Source organism: Ylistrum balloti, unplaced genomic scaffold (genome assembly GCF_031769215.1).
Source record: "Ylistrum balloti isolate Yb309-2 unplaced genomic scaffold, AGI_CSIRO_Ybal_v1 Utg372368, whole genome shotgun sequence".
Taxonomy (NCBI): domain Eukaryota; kingdom Metazoa; phylum Mollusca; class Bivalvia; order Pectinida; family Pectinidae; genus Ylistrum; species Ylistrum balloti.
The window spans coordinates 1,217-21,024 of NW_026783082.1; the positions used below are offsets into that span (position 1 = coordinate 1,217).

Sequence of the window (19,808 nt, forward strand, 5' to 3'; positions counted from 1 at the left end):
TGACTCAGTTCATGAAATTATTGCTGACATTTTCTATTCTGATGATGAAGGAGAGTTTAGTGGGTTTGAACTGGATGATGTGTTTCAAACAGTGATGAAAATGAATCTGACAATTAAGATAATATTTCAAATTCTGAAAACGAAACTAATGGCGATGAAAACAGAGATCCACATGTTCCGAGATGTCTGCTTCAAAGTGGTCCTAAATTACCCAGAAACATTGATGTTAACACTGCTACTCCTTTGGAATATTTTTCACTGTTTTTGGAAGAAAACATCTATCAGAAAATTGCAAATGAAACAAATGCATATGCCCTATTACACCAGCAGGAACAGGATATTAACTGGAGTGAAACAACTTCAGATGAAATCAGAGCTTTTATTGGTCTGAATATTCTGATGGGAGTCTCTCCCCGACACAGTTACAAAGATTACTAGGACAATGATAGCTTCCTTGTCAACCCAGGATTTACCAGCACCATGACAAAGAACAGGTATGAAAAGTTGAACCAGTTTCTTCATTTAAATGCCAGTGCTGCACGTGTCCCCAGAAATGACCCCACTTATCAAAGGCCGGTCTGAACTACGGCAGTACATGCCTGCTAAGCCAGAAAAATTTGGAATAAAGTTTTGGGCCAGGTGTGATGGAGTTACCAGCTATATGAGCAAGTATCAGTTATACACAGGTAAAAGAGACAGAACAGACATCCAGGAAAGATATGGGTTGGGATATAGAGTTGTTAATGATATGACTAGGGACTTGGTTGGAATGAACCACCATCTGTACTTTGACAGGTTTTTTTCATGTGTTAAGCTGTCACAACACCTGTACGATGATGACATTTACACCTGTTGTACTGTTAACACCAACAGGAAAGGACTACCTGCACAACTTCGTGTGAAAAAACTGTACTGAAGAAATCTATCCCTAAAAGAGGAAACTATGTCAGCTTTCAGAAAAGAAACCTTACCATTTCAGCATGGAACGACAACAACATCGCTGAGGAAGACCAAGATTCTTCACGTTTTCGACAGGTGGGCAATAGGCAACAACAAATTCCCCAACCCAAAGCCATTCAAGAATACAATAAATATATGAATGGGGTGGATGTTCATGACCAGCTAAGAAAGAAATATGCTGCAGGAAGAGCCAGCAAAAAGTACACAAGGTACCTGTTGTGGTTCATAATTAACTGTTGCCGTGTCAATGCTTTCATCGTTTACAACCAGGTGTCAACACGACAGGTGAGGAACAGGACTAAAACAAAGATGAGCCAGTGTGACTTCATTCTTGAATTAGGCACTGAACTCATTGGAGGCTATTCCAGCAGAAAAAGAACAACTGTTAGAGAAACTGGAGCTGTATTACCAATTGAGGGCCACAGAACACCACACACACATGTGAGGCTACCTGGACAAAAACGCAGGTGTAAATTGTGTTGGCAGGAAAAGTTGCGCCGTGACACTGTGTATGGTTGCCAGACATGCAACTCCCACATGTGTGAGAATTGCTTCAGGAAGAGTCATACCTAACTAATGACAATTTGTTTTTGAATCACAATTTTATCAAACCGTATCAGTGGATTTTTACCTGTAATGCTGACTTACCTGTAAATTGACAATTGTTGTGAGACTTTATTTTTCATGTGAGCATTTTGATCTGATTCTTGAGACTCTACTGATTAATTTGGTGTATGGAAGTCATATATCAAACAGTAAATGAATTTTTCCCATTGTTTTTAATTAAGTATTAATTAAAATTTTAAATTAACATGAAAATGCTCCAGGGCTTCCCTTATCTGTTGCTATGGGGAAATAGCAAGGGCGTCATATGTAGTCATTAGGTGGTAAAGAGTTAATGCTTTTAAGTTTTCATCAACTTACAAGTCCAATGTTTTGTTTGAAATCCCATGGTAGAGTAAGACAGTATTGTTCCGTTTAAATAGCTGGATGATCATATAGACGAACAGTGTTGCTATAAAATTACAGACTTTGTATGGTGTTGTTCGGTTGATTCATCATATAATGATATAATCTAAGTCATGTTTCAAGAAAACAAGTCATCTACTGGCATTGGTTTATTTCTTTAAAATCCTGAATTAAATATATTTGAATAAATTTTAAATTGATTCTGAATTTGGTATTATATTTGTTTGTTGACAATATAATTGTACTTACAGTTTTACATGTGGTGTTTAAATTTTGCATAAATACATCAAACCAAACCTTTGTTTTGGGTACTGTTTCTCACATTTTGATTTCCTTAATGAAACATGTTTGGACCCCTAAACGTTGCTGATGGACCCCTGTTTTGAAAAAAGAGGGGTCCATGGACCCCCTTATACAAAATCCAAGGGAAAACCCTGGATGTAACTTCTGTTCTTAAGCACCTCAGTGAATGTTATCAGAGAGATGAGCTCTTTATCAGTGATGTTGTCAGAAAGTTGGAGTTAGCTTCATGGGAGTTGTCTGAGCTGAAAGAGAATGGCCCTGATACAGGAGAATTTTACTGCAAGTTTGTACAGAGTTACTCTGATGGGGTTTTCAAGTGTGGAAAGGAATAAGCTCAATCAGTTTCACTTACAAATAAAGGTGCAAACTTGATTGGAACATTCACAACATTTCTTGGGGAAGTTGTTCAGTATATCAGTAATAGGTTTGGATCTTTACATGACCCTCCTTATGATGATTTTCAAGTGTTTGACCACACATTATGGCCTGTTGACCTTAATGAACCGAGAAGTTTTGGTAACAACCAAGTAGCCAATCTGACTGATCACTTCAAAGACTGCCTTTCTGAAGATGACATAAATGGGACCTCTGCAGAGTGGCTAGATCTGAAGCTAAGGTTGAACAGGCAGCGGAGCTCACCCCCTCAGACAGTATATGCAAACTTACTGATGCTCAATCCAGATAATCTTAGCATACATTAGCATTGGTAAACATAATGATCACACTTTCACCCTGCACAGCTGTTTGTGAACGAGCTTTTAGCTCAATGAACAAAAGACAACATACAGGTCAGAGATGAAACAAACAACACTTCAGACTTTAATGCGAATAAAACAGATGCAACAAAATGTTTCAACATTTGATGCAAATGAAGCAATCGATATATGGTTCAGCAAAAACTCGCAGGCATGTGGCAGGAAAATCTGATGTCAAAACTGGAACCAATGCTCCGGATGCTGCTGCTGAACCAACAGACCTACCAGAATTACCTCAGCTTGAGGATAGTGATAGCGATTCATAGAGTGACATTTTCTGTCAGAGTTACAAGTCTGAAATGATGACTAAACAAAACTGCAGTTCCTGTATAATTACAAGATATGATTATTAAAACAATGAAAACACATTAACACGGGTTTTGTTTACTTTTATGTAGAATTAAAAACTGCAAGTTTGAGGGACGAGTAATTTTTGTTCAGGGACGAGTGGTTCTCATGTGGCACTCGTCCCCTTGGACGAGTGCTTTCAAAAATATTTTTCTCACCCTGAGTAACATTTCTTTGGAAATACAAGAGAAAACATCAATGTATACTCCCATATCTGGATATACAACAAAACTACCCAATACCACGAATATACTGCATAATGCTACGTCGCTTTTGTTTCAGGAATTCTACTTCCACTGCATTTAGAGCGATTTAGCTGCCGTCAAGTTCCAGAGGACTGTTATGAAATTTATTTTGGGCACGTCTTTGCTTATTTGGCACGACTGGATTCAATATCAATAGTTTTTTTTTCAGCTGTACATAGAGAGGAGCCATCAGGAAGTCAACCTGAATTGTACTTGTACAGCATGCTGCAGACAGACAAACACACACAATCTTCTGCCATAGCTGTCAATCCAGAATTGACAAAGTATCTGCTTCTTAATTAAGAAGACGTTCGTATATGTAGTCATTCTTTTTATAATAAATGTCAATTGACTTCACCTATATACCCGGTTAATGCAAGTCCTCATTGCATTGTTGCTTTGTCTACAACTTCCTTTAGCACACCATATTACAAATAGATCATGGGCTATTACGTCGAATAGGGACACGCGTTTTTCTATTGTTTGTCACAAGTCAGTGAAAATTTCCAATGTTATCGTTACACCTCCTTTGCGATTAATTCAAGTTCCAATCTCATGTTCAGCATCTAGTGATCAACTTTCGTTACCAACTACTTTCGAAAAAACATCCAACACACAGGCTTTACATATCACATTCCCAACACAAAGTTTTTAATGTTTCATTCAGTTCTTTATGGCGGCCATTCCAAAGTAAATTTCCAAATGAAATGGAAAAAAATATCAATAGAGTCATTAAGAAATTAAGAAATGAATTATCATCTGTTGAACCTATTAACGATCATCTTTGGAATTGTATCCAATCTTTCGTTCCCAGTTTTGCATCCTTCGGCCTAAATATATTTTTGTGATAGGTTTTTGTATTTGGTTCAAATGGGGGATTTTTACGGAAAGACAGGTAAATGTACAAACCAGTATAATGCTAACGAGCAAAACGATCATGTACCAAACGGCCGCCGGATTCAAGAACGCACGGATCAAGGAAAGGATGAAGATCACCAGCACCACCTTGTCAACTACTCGACCACTGCAGATGTTGCTGAACTCCATTTACCCCAACCATTGATGCCACCATGCTACCAGCCACAACTATATCCAAGGTTACAGGCAATCAGATTACCATCATTCATAGAAGTATTTCAAGTTCATAATTTTTATTCATCATCACAGAGTCCTTTCATTCTATCTATGACATAGTCTACAATCTTTTGGGTACAACTCTTTCATTAAATATGAAAGACATTTCATCATACCTGTATCTGTTTATATGACCGTAAGGATGGCGGCGACAGGTGTACTCGTCTATCATGCTCCAAAACTTTCGTGAAATCACCACAATTCCAGACCATTTTTCTTATGAGGATCAAGTAAACTGCCCCAGATGTTTCACATCGGGCAGGTATTAGTGCTTTTCTGGCGATATCTCTTGTATAATGAGTAAAACTGTTATATAAATATACTAACATGAAAAAGAAACGCCAGGTACACTAAATATACTACAAATGATTTATTGCTTGGCCTAGAATAATGACACTCGGTCAGGTTGATGTGTTGTTCAGGTTGATGTGTTGTTCGCGCTCACTAGGTACACGTGTTTAAAATCACACAATACCTGACCTCTGTGCTCCGTGCGAGGCACATGCTAAAATACAAGAATCCCGTGCAGGGGAAGGTCATTGAGTTCGCCAATGGAAATTTTCAGTCTATTTGATACTGTTCAAGTATTCGGATTGATTTTTTAAAGTTTGATTCGAATTAAGCAATTTACATCCATGCCACGATTGACGGAAGTCTTGCGGGGACAGGCTATAGGAATGCTTTTGCAGGGTCAGGGCCAACTTCAGGTTGCTGCACATTTTGGTGTGCATATTCGGACAATTCAACGCCTTGTCCAACATGTGCAAGTGACGGGGAGGGTCATCGACCGACCGCAAAGTGGACGTCCACGCGTCACGACGCCACATCAGGATCGCTTTATAAGACTTTCTCACTTACATAATCGCAATCTCACAGCTACCGAAAGTGCAAATAACACTATAGGCAGTCATAACCGCCATATTCATCCTGATACGGTTCAAAACCAATTACTCATCAATGGCCGAAGAGCCCGACATCCCTATGTTGGTCTGCCCCTAACTCCTGCGCGTCGCCAACACAAATTGGCTTGGGTATACACTCGCCCAGAAATTTTCCTATGAGGCAATGGAGACGGGTTTTCTTCACTGACGAATCCCGGTTCACTCTCTACCGTTCGGACGGGCGACGTTGTGTATATCGACGTCGAGGGGAATGTTACACCGACGCGTGTCGCTGAGTGGGATAGGTTTGGCGGTGGTTCAGTATGTGTTTGAGGCGGTATCTCCTATGGGTTTAAATCACCCCTGATCGTAATTGACGGTAATTTAACTAGAGTTAGAGTCATGTGTGCAAGCACGGAACCTGATATTCCAGCAAGACAATACCCGGCCCCATGTCGCTAGAGTTTGTCAGCAATTTCTTGCCAACAATAACGTAATCCCAATCGATTGGCCAGCATTCAGTCCAGATTTGTCTCCAATTGAGCATTTGTGGGACGAATTGGATAGGAGAGTTAGGAGATGTCCAAATGCCCCCACTAATCTGGTCCAGCTCACACGTGCCTTGCATGATGAATGAAATAACATTCCCATTGCAAGGGTTAACACCCTGATGAATTCCATGCATAGAAGAATCAGGGCTGCAACAGCTGCGCATGGAGGACACACAAGATACTGAAATCTTTGGGACCAGTTGGATAGACTGGTTCTAAAGCGCCAGCCACCCCCTGCTACTTGAGAGCAGTTGACCAGAGCTCTGATTGAAGAGTGGGACAACATCCCCATCAGACAGATTAACGCTCTCATGAACTCTATGACCAGAAGAATAAGGGCCGTGACCACAGCAAACGGCGGACACACAAGATCGTAAAATGTCGTTGCCGAGCTTCAGAATTAGTATGGTGGCCTGGAATGAGCAAGGATATTGGGGATCTCGTTAAAGACTGTCTGCAATGTGCTAAACACAGAACGGACAAAGCGGAACCCATGGTTTTATCAGTTACACCGGAACGCCCATGGAAGGAGGTCGTAACTGATTTATTCTACTGGAAAGGCGATAACTATGTCTTGGTGGTTGATTACTTTTCGCGCTACATTGAAATTAGCAAACTCATGGGCACCAAGTCAAACATCGTGGTTGCTCACCTGAAATCCATATTCGCTAGACATGGAATACCAGAAATTGTGCGGTCGGATAATGGCCCCCCAGTATTGCTCTGATGTATTTCGTCAAGTTCTCTGCTGAGTACGGATTTGAACATGCGACAAGTAGCACTTGTCAACACTAGTGGCACACCCACCGCTCTATAAACTTGATGGAGAAGTGATGCGTTCCGGAAGTGAGAAGCAAATTCAGAAAATAAACTATGACAAACGTCACAGAGCTCATGCTCAATAGGAGCTTAAGCCTGGCGACAACGTCTGGGTTAAAGGTACAAATGTACCTGGAGAGGTGAAGTCGAACCATCCAACACCCAGGTCCTACATCGTAAAAACATGCCAGGGAGAAATATGAAGGAATCTCAGATTCTTGGTAAAAACGCATAGCCCCATAACCATTGAACCAATGGAAAGTGCACATGATGAAGAGTCACCGACAACCGACTATGAAAGCCATGAGTTGCCTCGAGACAACACTTCCGATTATCCAGCAGTCACACGTACGCGATCTGGAGGAATATCCAAACCACCCGATAGACTAAATGAGTTAGTTTCAAGACTGCGCTACAATTTGCTAGGTCCAAGACTGTGGTAAAATAATTTGGAAGATTCTGTTCTCCAGTGAAAAGTTACATTATCGTTTATTTTGATAAGGCATTATGCGTGTATAAGTAAACATTAAGCCTTCATTATTATAGTTTAGAATTCACTTAATTGAGTTTTCAAATACCCAACAAAGGGGGATGTAATGTTGGTGCTTTTGTGGTACAGACTATAAGTATTGTTTACAAGCGTAAGCGTCTAACTGTTCATGATTCATGTCATGGTCAAGGGTACTCTTAAATAGATGCGCCGTGTTGCCAAACAGACTGTCAGTTGTTATTGTTGTTATTAAGCCATAAACATAATAAAAACCGTCGTTCTTTCCCCGAACCATATCGGAATGGAACCAACTCCCACCTGATGTTGTCACCTCCTCCTCCAAAGAATCTTTTAAAACTGCAGTCTTCAACCACTTCCTTGAAAAAATAGTTACCTTTCTTTTAAATGTATATTTTCATTGTATATAAAGATTTTTTGTCCCTTCTTACAACTCCTCTTCTGACAATCTTCTACTTGTTGGTCAACTAGTTGGTCAGTATCAATTTGAAGTAACATGTAGCCGAGATGGAATGTAAAACAATGAACTGCCAATACCATACCTGTGATCAATTTCGTCTCCTGTTCTCGCACATTCGGTGCGTTATGGTAAAGGCCGATGCATACATAATACTTGTTGCGAACATTGAAAAATCGAATCTATACAACCTTTTTTGTCATACAAAATGTGAAATAGAGGAAGCGGTCAGTTGTCTTAACAATACGAAATGGACCTTGACAATTTCTTCATACGAGATTTTTCGACTGAAATGTCGTGATATTCAAAGGAGATCCGATTGGACGCACCAAACATTATTACTATTCCTTCGCAATACTTGTATTGCAAAACACTCCTTTCAGCCAATAGCTATGATATTGCAAACTTTTGCGAGTAAATCACTTTGGACGAGATGGTATGTAGGAACAACTGTTCCTGTAATCGAATACCTCACCAGATGTCGCACTTCCGGCGCATTCAGGTAAAGGCCGATGTATACAAAATACTTGTTGCGAACATTGACAAATCACATATATATAACCTTTTTTGTCATACGAAACGTGAAATAGTGATAACGGTCAGTTGTCTATACAAGACGAAATTGACCTTGACATTTTCTTCATACGAGATATTTCGGCCAAAATTTCGCGACATTCAAAGCAGATCCGACTAGACGCAACAAATGTCATTACTATTCCTTCGCAATACTTGTATTGCAAAACACTCCATTCAGACAATACCTATGATAGAATTACCGACCGATCGCCCCAATATATTGATACAACGCACCAACATGTTTACCATCTCGCCCCAACAACCGTCCCATATCGCCCCAACTGCAATTACATTTTAAAAATGGATTGCCGTAACGCCCCAGTTTGTTGTCCATTTAGTTATTTCGTAATCCTAATATAGTCACTATAATGTTTCCCATAGCGCCCAAAGTTACCAGTTAGTACAACGGGACCTCTGAATGTCTTTTTTTACGAGATTAATGTGACCTCAAGACTTATCTGGCATTCGTATTGTGTTAAAGTGAACAAATTATATAGCCTGAAAATTAATTGTCATTGAAGTGTCTTGGTCATCGGATGACAGGATAACAGAGACAGACATAAACACTCAACTCGTTTATTAGGGGACGGGGAAAATTACAACAGATAGCACCAGAACAGGAAGTGTATTTTTTTCGGCATGCGCACTTCTGTACTTTCGGTTTCTATTAATATATTTCATTCAACATAATACTTTGCTGGTATATAACATGTGTCACGGAACTCCAATACTTTGCATTCCGAAAGACTTTGTTGAATGATTTAATTAGGATGGAATTTCTTTTATCATTTTTATTAAGTCCTGATTTCCACCTGTAGTTTAAAAGGTATATTCAAACTCGAAATCCTTCGGCTGCAATAAGTACACTGTAAGTACGGTACAGTAGTCTACATTGTACGTGTGTATGTGACTCGAGCAATAATTTTGGTATCGTATCCCCATTTTAGACAATGACTAGTTCTCATGACAAAAAAATGAGAGAAAATATCAACTGTTCATAGCTGTTTATTAACAAATCCATATAACATGTTAATTCAAGCAATATGAAAGAAGCATAAACGTAAAATAATAACTGTTTTAACTCAATAATTAATTATGTTATATGTATGTGTTTACATCCATCAGAGAGATGCAGTAAGTAAAGAACACCCATATCAGAGGCATATATATAACACATGAGATATACATACATCTCTGCCCTTATTAAATTGCAACACAGACAATGTGAACAAGAACTACACTCTCACACATCTACACTATCTGTTGTAATTTCAATATTACAACAGATACCACCAGATCTACACTCCCTCACATCATTTTCTGGTTCTATCTGTTGTCATTTCAATATTACAACAGATACCACCAGTCTACACTCCCTCATTTCACATCATTTTCTGGTTCTATCTGTTGTCATTTCAATATTACAACAGATACCACCAGATCTACACTCCCTCACATCATTTTCTGGTTCTATCTGTTGTCATTTCAATATTACAACAGATACCACCAGTCTACACTCCCTCACATCATTTTCTGGTTCTGGTTCCATCTGTTGTCATTTCAATATTACAACAGATACCACCAGTCTACACTGTTGTCCCTCACATCACTCTCTCACATCTGGTTCTATCTGTTGTCATTTCAATATTACAACAGATACCACCAGATCTACACTCCCTGTTGTCATTTCAATATTTTCTGGTTCTATCTGTTGTCATTTCAATATTACAACAGATACCACCAGTCTACACTCCCTAACATCTTTGTCTAGTTCTATCTGTTGTCATTTCAATATTACAACAGATACCACCAGATCTACACTCCCTCACATCATTTTCTGGTTCTATCTGTTGTCATTTCAATATTACAACAGATACAGATACCCCAGATCTACACTCTCACACATCATTGTCCTATCTGTTGTCATTTCAATATTACAACAGATACCACCAGATCTACACTCTCATCACATCATTATTCTGTCTACACTCCCTCACATCTTTGTCTAGTTCTATCTGTTGTCATTTCAATATTACAACAGATACCACCAGATCTACACTCCCTCACATCACATCATTGTCATCTGTTGTCATTTCAATATTACAACAGATACCACCAGATCTACACTCCCTCACATCATTTGTCTAGTTCTATCTGTTGTCATTTCAATATTACAACAGATACCACCATCTACACTCCCTCACATACACATTTCCCTCACATCATTTTCTGGTTCTATCTGTTGTCATTTCAATATTACAACAGATACCACCAGATCTACACTCCCTCACATCATTTTCTGGTTCTATCTGTTGTCATTTCAATATTACAACAGATACCACCAGATCTACACTCCCTCTACATCTGTTGTCATTTCAATATTACCTCACATCATCCCTCACATCATTGGTTCTATCTGTTGTCATTTCAATATTACAACAGATCCCTCACATCATTTTCTGGTTCCATCTGTTGTCATTTCAATATTACAACAGATACCACCAGTCACATCATCATTTGTCTGGTTCTATCTGTTGTCATTTCAATATTACAACAGATACCACCAGTCTACACTCCCTACACTCTCTGTTGTCATTTCAATATTCACATCATTGTCTGGTTCTATCTGTTGTCATTTCAATATTACAACAGATACCACCAGATCTACACCCTGTCACATCATTGTCTGGTTCTATCTGTTGTCATTTCAATATTACAACAGATACCACCAGATCTACACTCTCTCACATCATTCTGTTGTCATTTCTGGATCTACACTCTTCACATATCTGTTGTCATTTCAATATTACAACAGATACCACCAGTTCTATCTGTTGTCACACAGATACCCTGTCACATCATTTGTCATTTCTGGTTCTGTATCTGTTGTCATTTCAATATTACAACAGATACCACCAGTCTACACTCTCACACATCATTGTCTGGTTTTTATTTGTTTTCATTTCAATATCACAACAGATAGAACCAGATCAAGACTCTCTCACTGCCTTCACTGGCATTTGATTCCTAATTTGCAGCCCACCATCATAAGAAAGTAGGATGTTCAAGTTTGCCTTTGGTTCTGGTCCATGGTCAGTCCATTTTGTTACCACTTTTTTTTCCATTTTTTTTGTAGGTTCCCCTCTCCCGTTGTGCATTGTACTGTCTTTCGTTATCACTATTTTTCAGATATTACTGAATGAATCTTTTTTCACATTTGATATGTAGGCCCATCTCGGTTCCTAGTTGTCCAATTGTCTTTTTTTGGGCTGATTCAAGAAGCAACATGGCCGCTGGCCGCCATCTTGGATTTTGACTGGCAAGTTGGTTATCACTATTCTCCAGAAGTACAGTATGAATGTTTTTCAAAATTCACAAGTAGGTTTCCCTTCCTTCCTAGTTGTGAATTGTACTACAATACTTCGTATGCTTGTAATAACCTTGAATGTCACAATCATTTGAAATACTTCACTGCACATGAATAGTTCTCAAAAATATTATGATACAAAAATAATGCTACTATTGGTTATTCAGATGACGATGACACTTGGTAAAAACGCTCACTGATACTGAGCAACACATATGGGGCAAATGTAGTCACTCCTCGGAGCATCTTTAAGTCCTACACAAGGCAGATGTGACCATCTCCCACAAACGTTGCATGCAACCCATGTTGCTCTTTTTGGGGAGGTACAGCCCACCATGTCACATTTGCTCCTTTGAGAAGGAGGCTCTTCAGATGCTGCAAGTAGTTTGCACCACACAAACTCCCTCATGTTCAGAGAAAGGGAATGTGAGACATCCTTAAGGTCCATATTCTTGGACAGCGCAAGAGCATTCTGTAAAACAAGAAAACTAAACATTACATAAACTATTTAGATTCATGTCTGTGTTTAATGTTACATATGTTAAAACTTAAGTTCACTGTAAAAGCACTAAATGACATCATTGAACAGTATTAGATTTTTAAATTACAACTTCCATGATGGTCAGTTCAATAGTTCTATTATAGTTCAATCCAACCATAAATTTGTAACAAGAGACCCAGAGGACCAGTATCGCTAGGCATAATAACAAGTTGGCAAACAAGGGATCTAAGTGCTTTTCTTTTCCTTAAACAATGCTTCAAGATGTTCTGGTCACTAGAATAGGTCGTGTAAACAAATTTGACACATCAACCTTTAATATGGGTGATAGTTTTTTTATCAACTTTGCTGGGCTTCCTCTATGGAACCTTCCATGTAAATATAACTTTAAATGTTTAAGTTAATCATCAGAAGTTATTTCAATGATTTAACATATTTCATTCTAATACGGGTCAAGGTCATTTTTCTTACAAACTTCATCCAAGGAACCTTTCAGCCAAATAGCATGTTCCTGGGCCTTTTGGTTGTTGCAATAATAAGTTGTTTAAATAGAAAACTAGAAAATGTCTGTAAGACATAGATGCCCCCGCCCCCATGTAAATCAATTTTAAATTGTACATAAGATAGGGTTTCTTTGGGATCTATTAATACCAACAGTGACCTCGACCTTGGAAACATTGAAATCCTCACTGCCTGAGGTCTCTCAATTAATTTTATATTTGTATGAAGTTTGATAATTAAACTAGCTTCTTTGTGTCCAAAAAACCCTATATACCAAATTTTGTATAACTCTGATGATGTTCATGATGTTTCGAGTTATCTCTCCCTGGTGGGGAATTAGTTTTCTATTTACAAAACAGACATCACTATGCAGTTTGTAATGGCACCAAACCCCTTTATACCAATTTTCCGCAAAATAGGACATTAATTCAATTTTTGGTGTAAGAGTTATCTCCCCATAGTAGAGGGTTATCTTCCCAAGGTGGACATTTTGTCTTTTTGAAAAACAGAGGTAACCATTGTCTTCCTTATGCCTTAAAACCCACAAGTACCAAATTATGTAGAAATCAGATGATGTTCATCTTTTTTCAGTTATCTCCCCCTGGTGGCCATTTGTAGAATGCCGAGAAACTCAACACTGCATGAGGTCTTTCCATACTTGATGTTTGTATGAAGTTTCATGAAAATTGGTATATACTGTTATATACTGATTTGGGAAGCGACGGGACGGGACGGACCGACATGGGCAATGCTATATGCCCCTGGCAATAAATGGCAGGGGCATTAAAATAGTATAACGGCCAGACGGACGGTATGGTGCTTGCAATGGCCTAAGCTCACTTGGCCTTTTGGGCTGGATGAGTTAAAAACATAATTTAAAAAATAATCCAGGTTTATGACTAGAGTTTAATGCAATTACCGTATCTCATAATTATTTTCTAACAATTATGTCAATATCATAAGGATCAGCTCACCTGCACGAAGGGCAAGTGAGCTTATGCCGTGGTGCAGCGTCCGTCGTCCGGCCGTCCGTCTGGCGTCAACTTTTCTATTCAACCAACTTCTTCTCTATAACTAGAAGGCCCAGGCTTCTGATATTTCGCTTGTAGCAAGCTGGGATGAAGCCCTACCAAGTTTGTTCAAATGAATGACGTTGACCCACTTTCAAGGTCACAGGGGTCAAATGTGTTAAAATCTTTAAACAACTTTTTCTCAATAACCAAAAGGCCCAGAGTGCTGATATTGGATCTGTAGCAAGCTGGGATGAAGCCCTACCAAGTTTCTTCAAATGAATGACCTGGACCCACTTTTAAGGTCACAGGGGTCAAATATGTTAAGATATTTAAACGACTTCTTCTCAATAAACATTATAAGGCCCAAAGTACTGATATTAAGCCTGTAGCTGGAGTGCAACCAAGTTTGTTGAAATGAATGACCTTGACCCAATTTCAAGGTAACATGAAAGTACAATTTTAACTTTCTGACATGCTTTGGCAGGTGAGCGATACAGGCCCATTGGGCCTCTTGTTCTGGCTAACAATCCTTACCAGCATCACAAAGGACCCACAAGCATTGCCATCTTTCTGTCTGGAAGACACCAGATCCCCAGTTTTCCATACTTTATTTCCGAGTTCTCCAGTTTTTTCTGAGCGTATGGTCATGTACCTTCTGTGCAAATGTATAAATTTATTATACTTAGCTGAGATATCATATAAAAGTTTACTAAACAAATTCAAAATTACTGCATCTGTCAACAAGAGGCCCATGGGCCTTAACGGTCATCTGACTACAAAGACCTACATATGATTTTTTCTTTTCCATTTTAAGAAGTTGTCTAAGATTCTTACAAACTAAAGCACAGCAACATTGAAACAGGAAAGAGGATATTTATTTCAACAAAATTGGTAGCCCTTCACATATTTGACCCTGTGACCTTGAAAGTGGGTCTAGGTCATTCATTTGAACAAACTTGGTAGCCCTTCATCCCAGCATGCTACAGGCCCAATATCAGCACTCTGGGACTTTTGGTTATTGAGAAGAAGTTGTTTAAAGATTTTAACATATTTCACCCCTGTGACCTTGAAAGTGGGTCAAGGTCATTAATTTGAACAAACTTGGTAGGGCTCCATGCCAGCATGCTATGGGCCAAATATCAACACTCTGGGCCTTTTGGTTATTGAGAAGAAGTCGTTTAAAGATTTTAACATATTTCACCCCTGTGACCTTGAAAGTGGGTCAAGGTCATTAATTTGAACAAACTTGGTAGGGCTCCATGCCAGCATGCTATGGGCCAAATATCAACACTCTGGGCCTTTTGGTTATTGAGAAGAAGTCGTTTGAATGAAAAGTTTACGGACGGCGGACGGCTGACGGCGGACGACGACGGACGAAGCATGATGACTATAGGTCATCATGACCCTTCGGGTCAGATGACCTAAAAAGCTTATCTAACGTGGTGCTCGAATATTATAATGCTTACTTCCAGTTCTCAATAAGTGCCTGATTGTTGCCACCCATGGAGTCGAGCACAGACACAGCTGCTTGAGGTACATTGGCTGCAAGGAGGACCCAGTGATTCCCACTCACGTTTGCTGGCAGGAATATCCATTTGTACATTGCAAACTTAACCTGAATTAATCAATTAATTCATCAAAACTTATCCATCCATAGCCTCTTTGCTTTGGCTCATAGATATAATAATGTTTTGAACATGTACAAAAAACTTCTGTTAGGATATACTTAAACAAATAGCCGTACAATATCAAAAACACATACAGTGTATGCTAAACAAAAAAATAATTACATCTGCCTTTTCTGTACAGGTTCAAACACATTTTCAAAGAGAGAAACCTGGACATTAGGTAATCAAAGAAATATCTACGGATCCATCACTTGGTAAAGAGTACATGTAACTGTCAAAATTAATTATGACAATATTACAAAACAAAGAAGTAGAATTACAAATCATTACTGATATAATTTACACTAAGTAACAACTTGTTTAAATGATTCTCAAATGAAATTATTGGGCCATTTATACTTACATCAGAATAGAGCCAATGGTCTATTTTGCCTTGGCCCCATAACACTGCCATGTAGGACGGCATGGCAAAAACATGGTCAATGATCTTTAGATTCTGTTCCCTCTGAAGAACTGCCAAATATGCATTGATAACCTAACAACAAAAATAATTGAAGCATCTAAATTGTGTAATTTGAACATAATATCTAATCAATTTGACTTTTAAAAATTATTTTTAGGCTTGCAGGTATGACTATTTCATTACTGAACAATATTTGGCAATCTGGCAATACTATTTGAATTATGCTTTATCATAATTATCTTGTTATTACGAATTAACTTTGGGTACCAATGATATTGAATTAAATTGACTTCAATTTCTGACACAGAAACTTCCATTTTGTACATTTTCCAGAGTCATTGATCACATAGGATATAAATGATCTAATTTCCATTTGATATTGATTATGAAATTGGTCACAAGTATCCATGTTACCCTGTCAGAGGCTCCCTAAACTGAAAATTCTCAGACTACGATTGTTTGAATATAATGTCCTGCCTTTTACCTTATCATTAAGCCACTTGGGATTTTTCAGGGTAAGGAAATCCTTCATGCCCAACACTTCTCCACAGACATGGTATCTGCAGTTTTTCTTAAGAGGAGCTGATGTTGACTGCATGATCTCCACGTTGATAAGGTCCTCCAGTGACTTGTCTTAATACAATATAAAACTTTTATTTAGCTGAACTGTATCTACTGGGGTATTATACCCAAGTACTTTATATAGATAAAATATTGTACTTGTAGGCATGAAAATGATATTTCATTTTATATTTTAAAACTTACTAGCAGATTCGTGATCAATTTATGAAAGTAATAGATTTACAAAGAAACACATTATGATTGAAATAAATTACTTTTAACAACCCAAAGGATGTGCTGAAGATTTCAATTTCATTTATATCTGTTGCACATGCTATTTCCACTTTTGATCAGAGAGGACAGCATCTTACCTTTGTGATCAACAGTTGAAGGGAGATTAAACCTGACCCTTTTTCCTTTCTTCAGCTTTAGTTCTTCATTTCATGAAAAGTTAAAAAAAAAGTTTGCAAAGTCGTATTCAAAGTTTATGTATGATATACATGGCATGAATATTGCTATCTCCATTTCTTGTTTTAAACTAAATTAATTTCTAATTGTAAACACTGCTGTAATCGATATTTCAAAAGTACTCACTTGTACTCCTCTGCTCCAGCAAAACTGATGGCAGAGAATCTGACACAGAAGGCACTGGTTCTGAGAAAAATATATTTTCAATATTATGCAAATATTTATTTCTAAAATGTATTTCAATTTGATAATTTTTATTTTAAGTATAAACAAGAGTACCGAGTACGGTACATGATACGCCCACCTGATCTTTCGAGTCAACATTCACAAAACAAGAATTTGGCAGATGGAGTCATTGACGAGATAAATGTAAATTATTACATGTGAACTGTCTAGGAATTTACAAGTACAAAAGGCAAGCAGTAGCGATATTATAAGCATGCAGCAAGCAGTATAGTAGTATGTGCATGTACTTGTAGTGATGTAAGGGGAATTTCGCATGTAACAGTAGCACTATACAGCTATATTTGTATTCCTTATGCATGGAGATTGAAAGTGCAAGAAATCATAATAATTAGTTGCGGTATATAAATAAATATTGCACAAAACCATTATACAATGTATAGTTGAATTTGTGATCCTTTAAAACCGCTACATGCCAATTTTCATCAACATTAGACAATATCTAAATTTCACGCAATCAGAAGCCACCACTATCGAAATTTCAACCAATCAGAAGCCTTCATTATGGTCCGTTGAATACAAAACCAATATGGATGAATAGGTGATCCCTTAAAACTCCATACCAAAAGGAATACTTGTTTGACAATGATATCTTAAAGTAATGGCCATTTGACTAATGTATTACTGTATTTAAAGAAGTTCTTTAAGATCAAGGGCCATAACTCCGCATCTACTGATCAGATGAACTTTAAAATCAACTCGGCTCGAGACCTTTATCCTTTATATATTATTGGGAAGTTTCATTAATATCCCTTCAGTGGTTCTGGAGAAAAACTGCGGACAAGATGAATGTTACTGTATTTAAAGGATAAAGGGCCGTAACTCCGCAACTACTGATCAGATGAGTTTTAAAATCGACTCGGCTCTAGACCTTTATCCTTTATATATTATTGGGAAGTTTCATTATTATCCCTTCAGTGGTTCTGGAGAAAAACTGCAGACAAGATAAATGTTGACGGGACGACGGACCGACGGACGGACGGACGGAGTGATGCCAATATACCCCCACCTTTCAGGTGGGCGTATAAAAAGAAATTGTTACTGAAATACCAAGGAATATTAGCTTATAATATATCAAAATCTTTAAAAATGATTTCTGTTGTAGAAAAATTAACAATATTTATTATAATTAAAAGTATTTGATAAAAAAAATGGAGGTTCAGGAATTTGTGAAGCAAAATTCAAGCTCTAAATGAAAATTAACTGTCAATTACACATTGCCCTGATAATTTCAGTAAGTACATTTTTGTAGTCATTTCTGTCATTTTTCATCTTTGTTTTCTTTGCTTGTACATAAAAGGTGAAAAAATACAAAATGAGCAAAATATTGTATCATTCTTAATAACAATGCCCTTTTTAATATTATCATACTAAAAACACCTGATTGTAATTTATCAATGGCTTTCAGTGCTTCTATCATTTCTCGAAATGCGGCAGCTGCTTCCTCAGTTTCTTTTTTTAGGTCCCTCTTTAGGTCAAATCTGCCTTGCTTGACTAAAAAAAATGGAAAAATAAAACAAGTATTTTTCCTGAATTACATAGATGAAGAAATGTATAGAACAACCTTGATTACTTGATTTCTTTCCTTCTGTGTTAAGAGCTGGACAGTTATCCAAACCTTCCACCCTTACAAATATTATTCTCAAAAGTTGAAATCAGTCATTTAACTTATATTACCATTGGTTAACTATACTTATTGGTTACATCAATTTTATACCTACCCAATAAACACAGCAGGAGGTAAGACAACTGTAATTTGCTATTCATGTTTAACTCTGTTGGAGCCAGGTCTGATATATCCTGAATGAGGCTGTGTTGCTCTTCTTCATCACAGCACTCATCCAACACAGCATGGGCTGTCCTGCTAGTGTTGTCAAAGGAAAAGCTAGATGTCTCCTTTGCTTTCTGGACCAATTCCATCCAGTCTTCCTTTGACATCTTCTTTGTCATAGCTGTTTGTAATCAGGTTATATGGATTTTGTTACCATGATGAAAAAATACATAAAAGTTTTAGTAAAATCAGAGAAGATAGGTAAAAGGGATATAAGTTTTATCTTACTTCTTAACTTTAAAGTGTTCACTACTATACATATACACACTGTGTGTAAATTATGTAACATAACACTTATGTTTAAACAGTCCTAATTGATTTATACATCATTAAGCAGTTTCAACCATTAAGACTTAACAGTGGTTACAATATCATACATTCTTAACTTTGGATTCAGGAGCACAGCTTTACTTCTTTATTTATTTCCTGATGATGATACTTCACTTTAAAACAAATTTAGGGATTTTGCTTTCATTCATTATCAATATTTCTGCATGATTTCCAAGAAACTACTGGTAATTTTAAAACATTCATACTCCCTCATATTGCATAAAACATAAATTAGTCTTGATAAAGAAGGAAATATAATAACTGAACAGATAAACAACACATGAAGAACAGTACACAGTTGGAATGCAATACCTACCTGTTTCAAGGTGTTATCAACAAGGTGAGGGGGGAAAATGTACAATAAATGACATGATTTGGCAAATCACAGTGCCCCCCGC

The 19,808-nt window shown here is 37.7% G+C and overlaps 1 protein-coding gene across 1 annotated transcript; it reads right to left on the minus strand.

Moving 5' to 3' along the window:
- Positions 1-11,457: 11,457 nt before the first annotated feature.
- On the minus strand, positions 11,458-19,199 carry LOC132564581 (sentrin-specific protease 2-like). Its single transcript, XM_060229232.1, has 9 exons — positions 18,971-19,199; positions 18,630-18,743; positions 17,133-17,192; positions 16,910-16,972; positions 16,462-16,610; positions 15,918-16,049; positions 15,353-15,501; positions 14,421-14,541; positions 11,458-12,345 (listed from the first exon to the last, which is right to left on the minus strand). Exons 1-9 carry the CDS (start codon positions 19,197-19,199, stop codon positions 12,067-12,069), a joined length of 1,296 nt encoding a protein of 431 aa, XP_060085215.1. The 3' UTR covers positions 11,458-12,066.
- Positions 19,200-19,808: the final 609 nt, after the last annotated feature.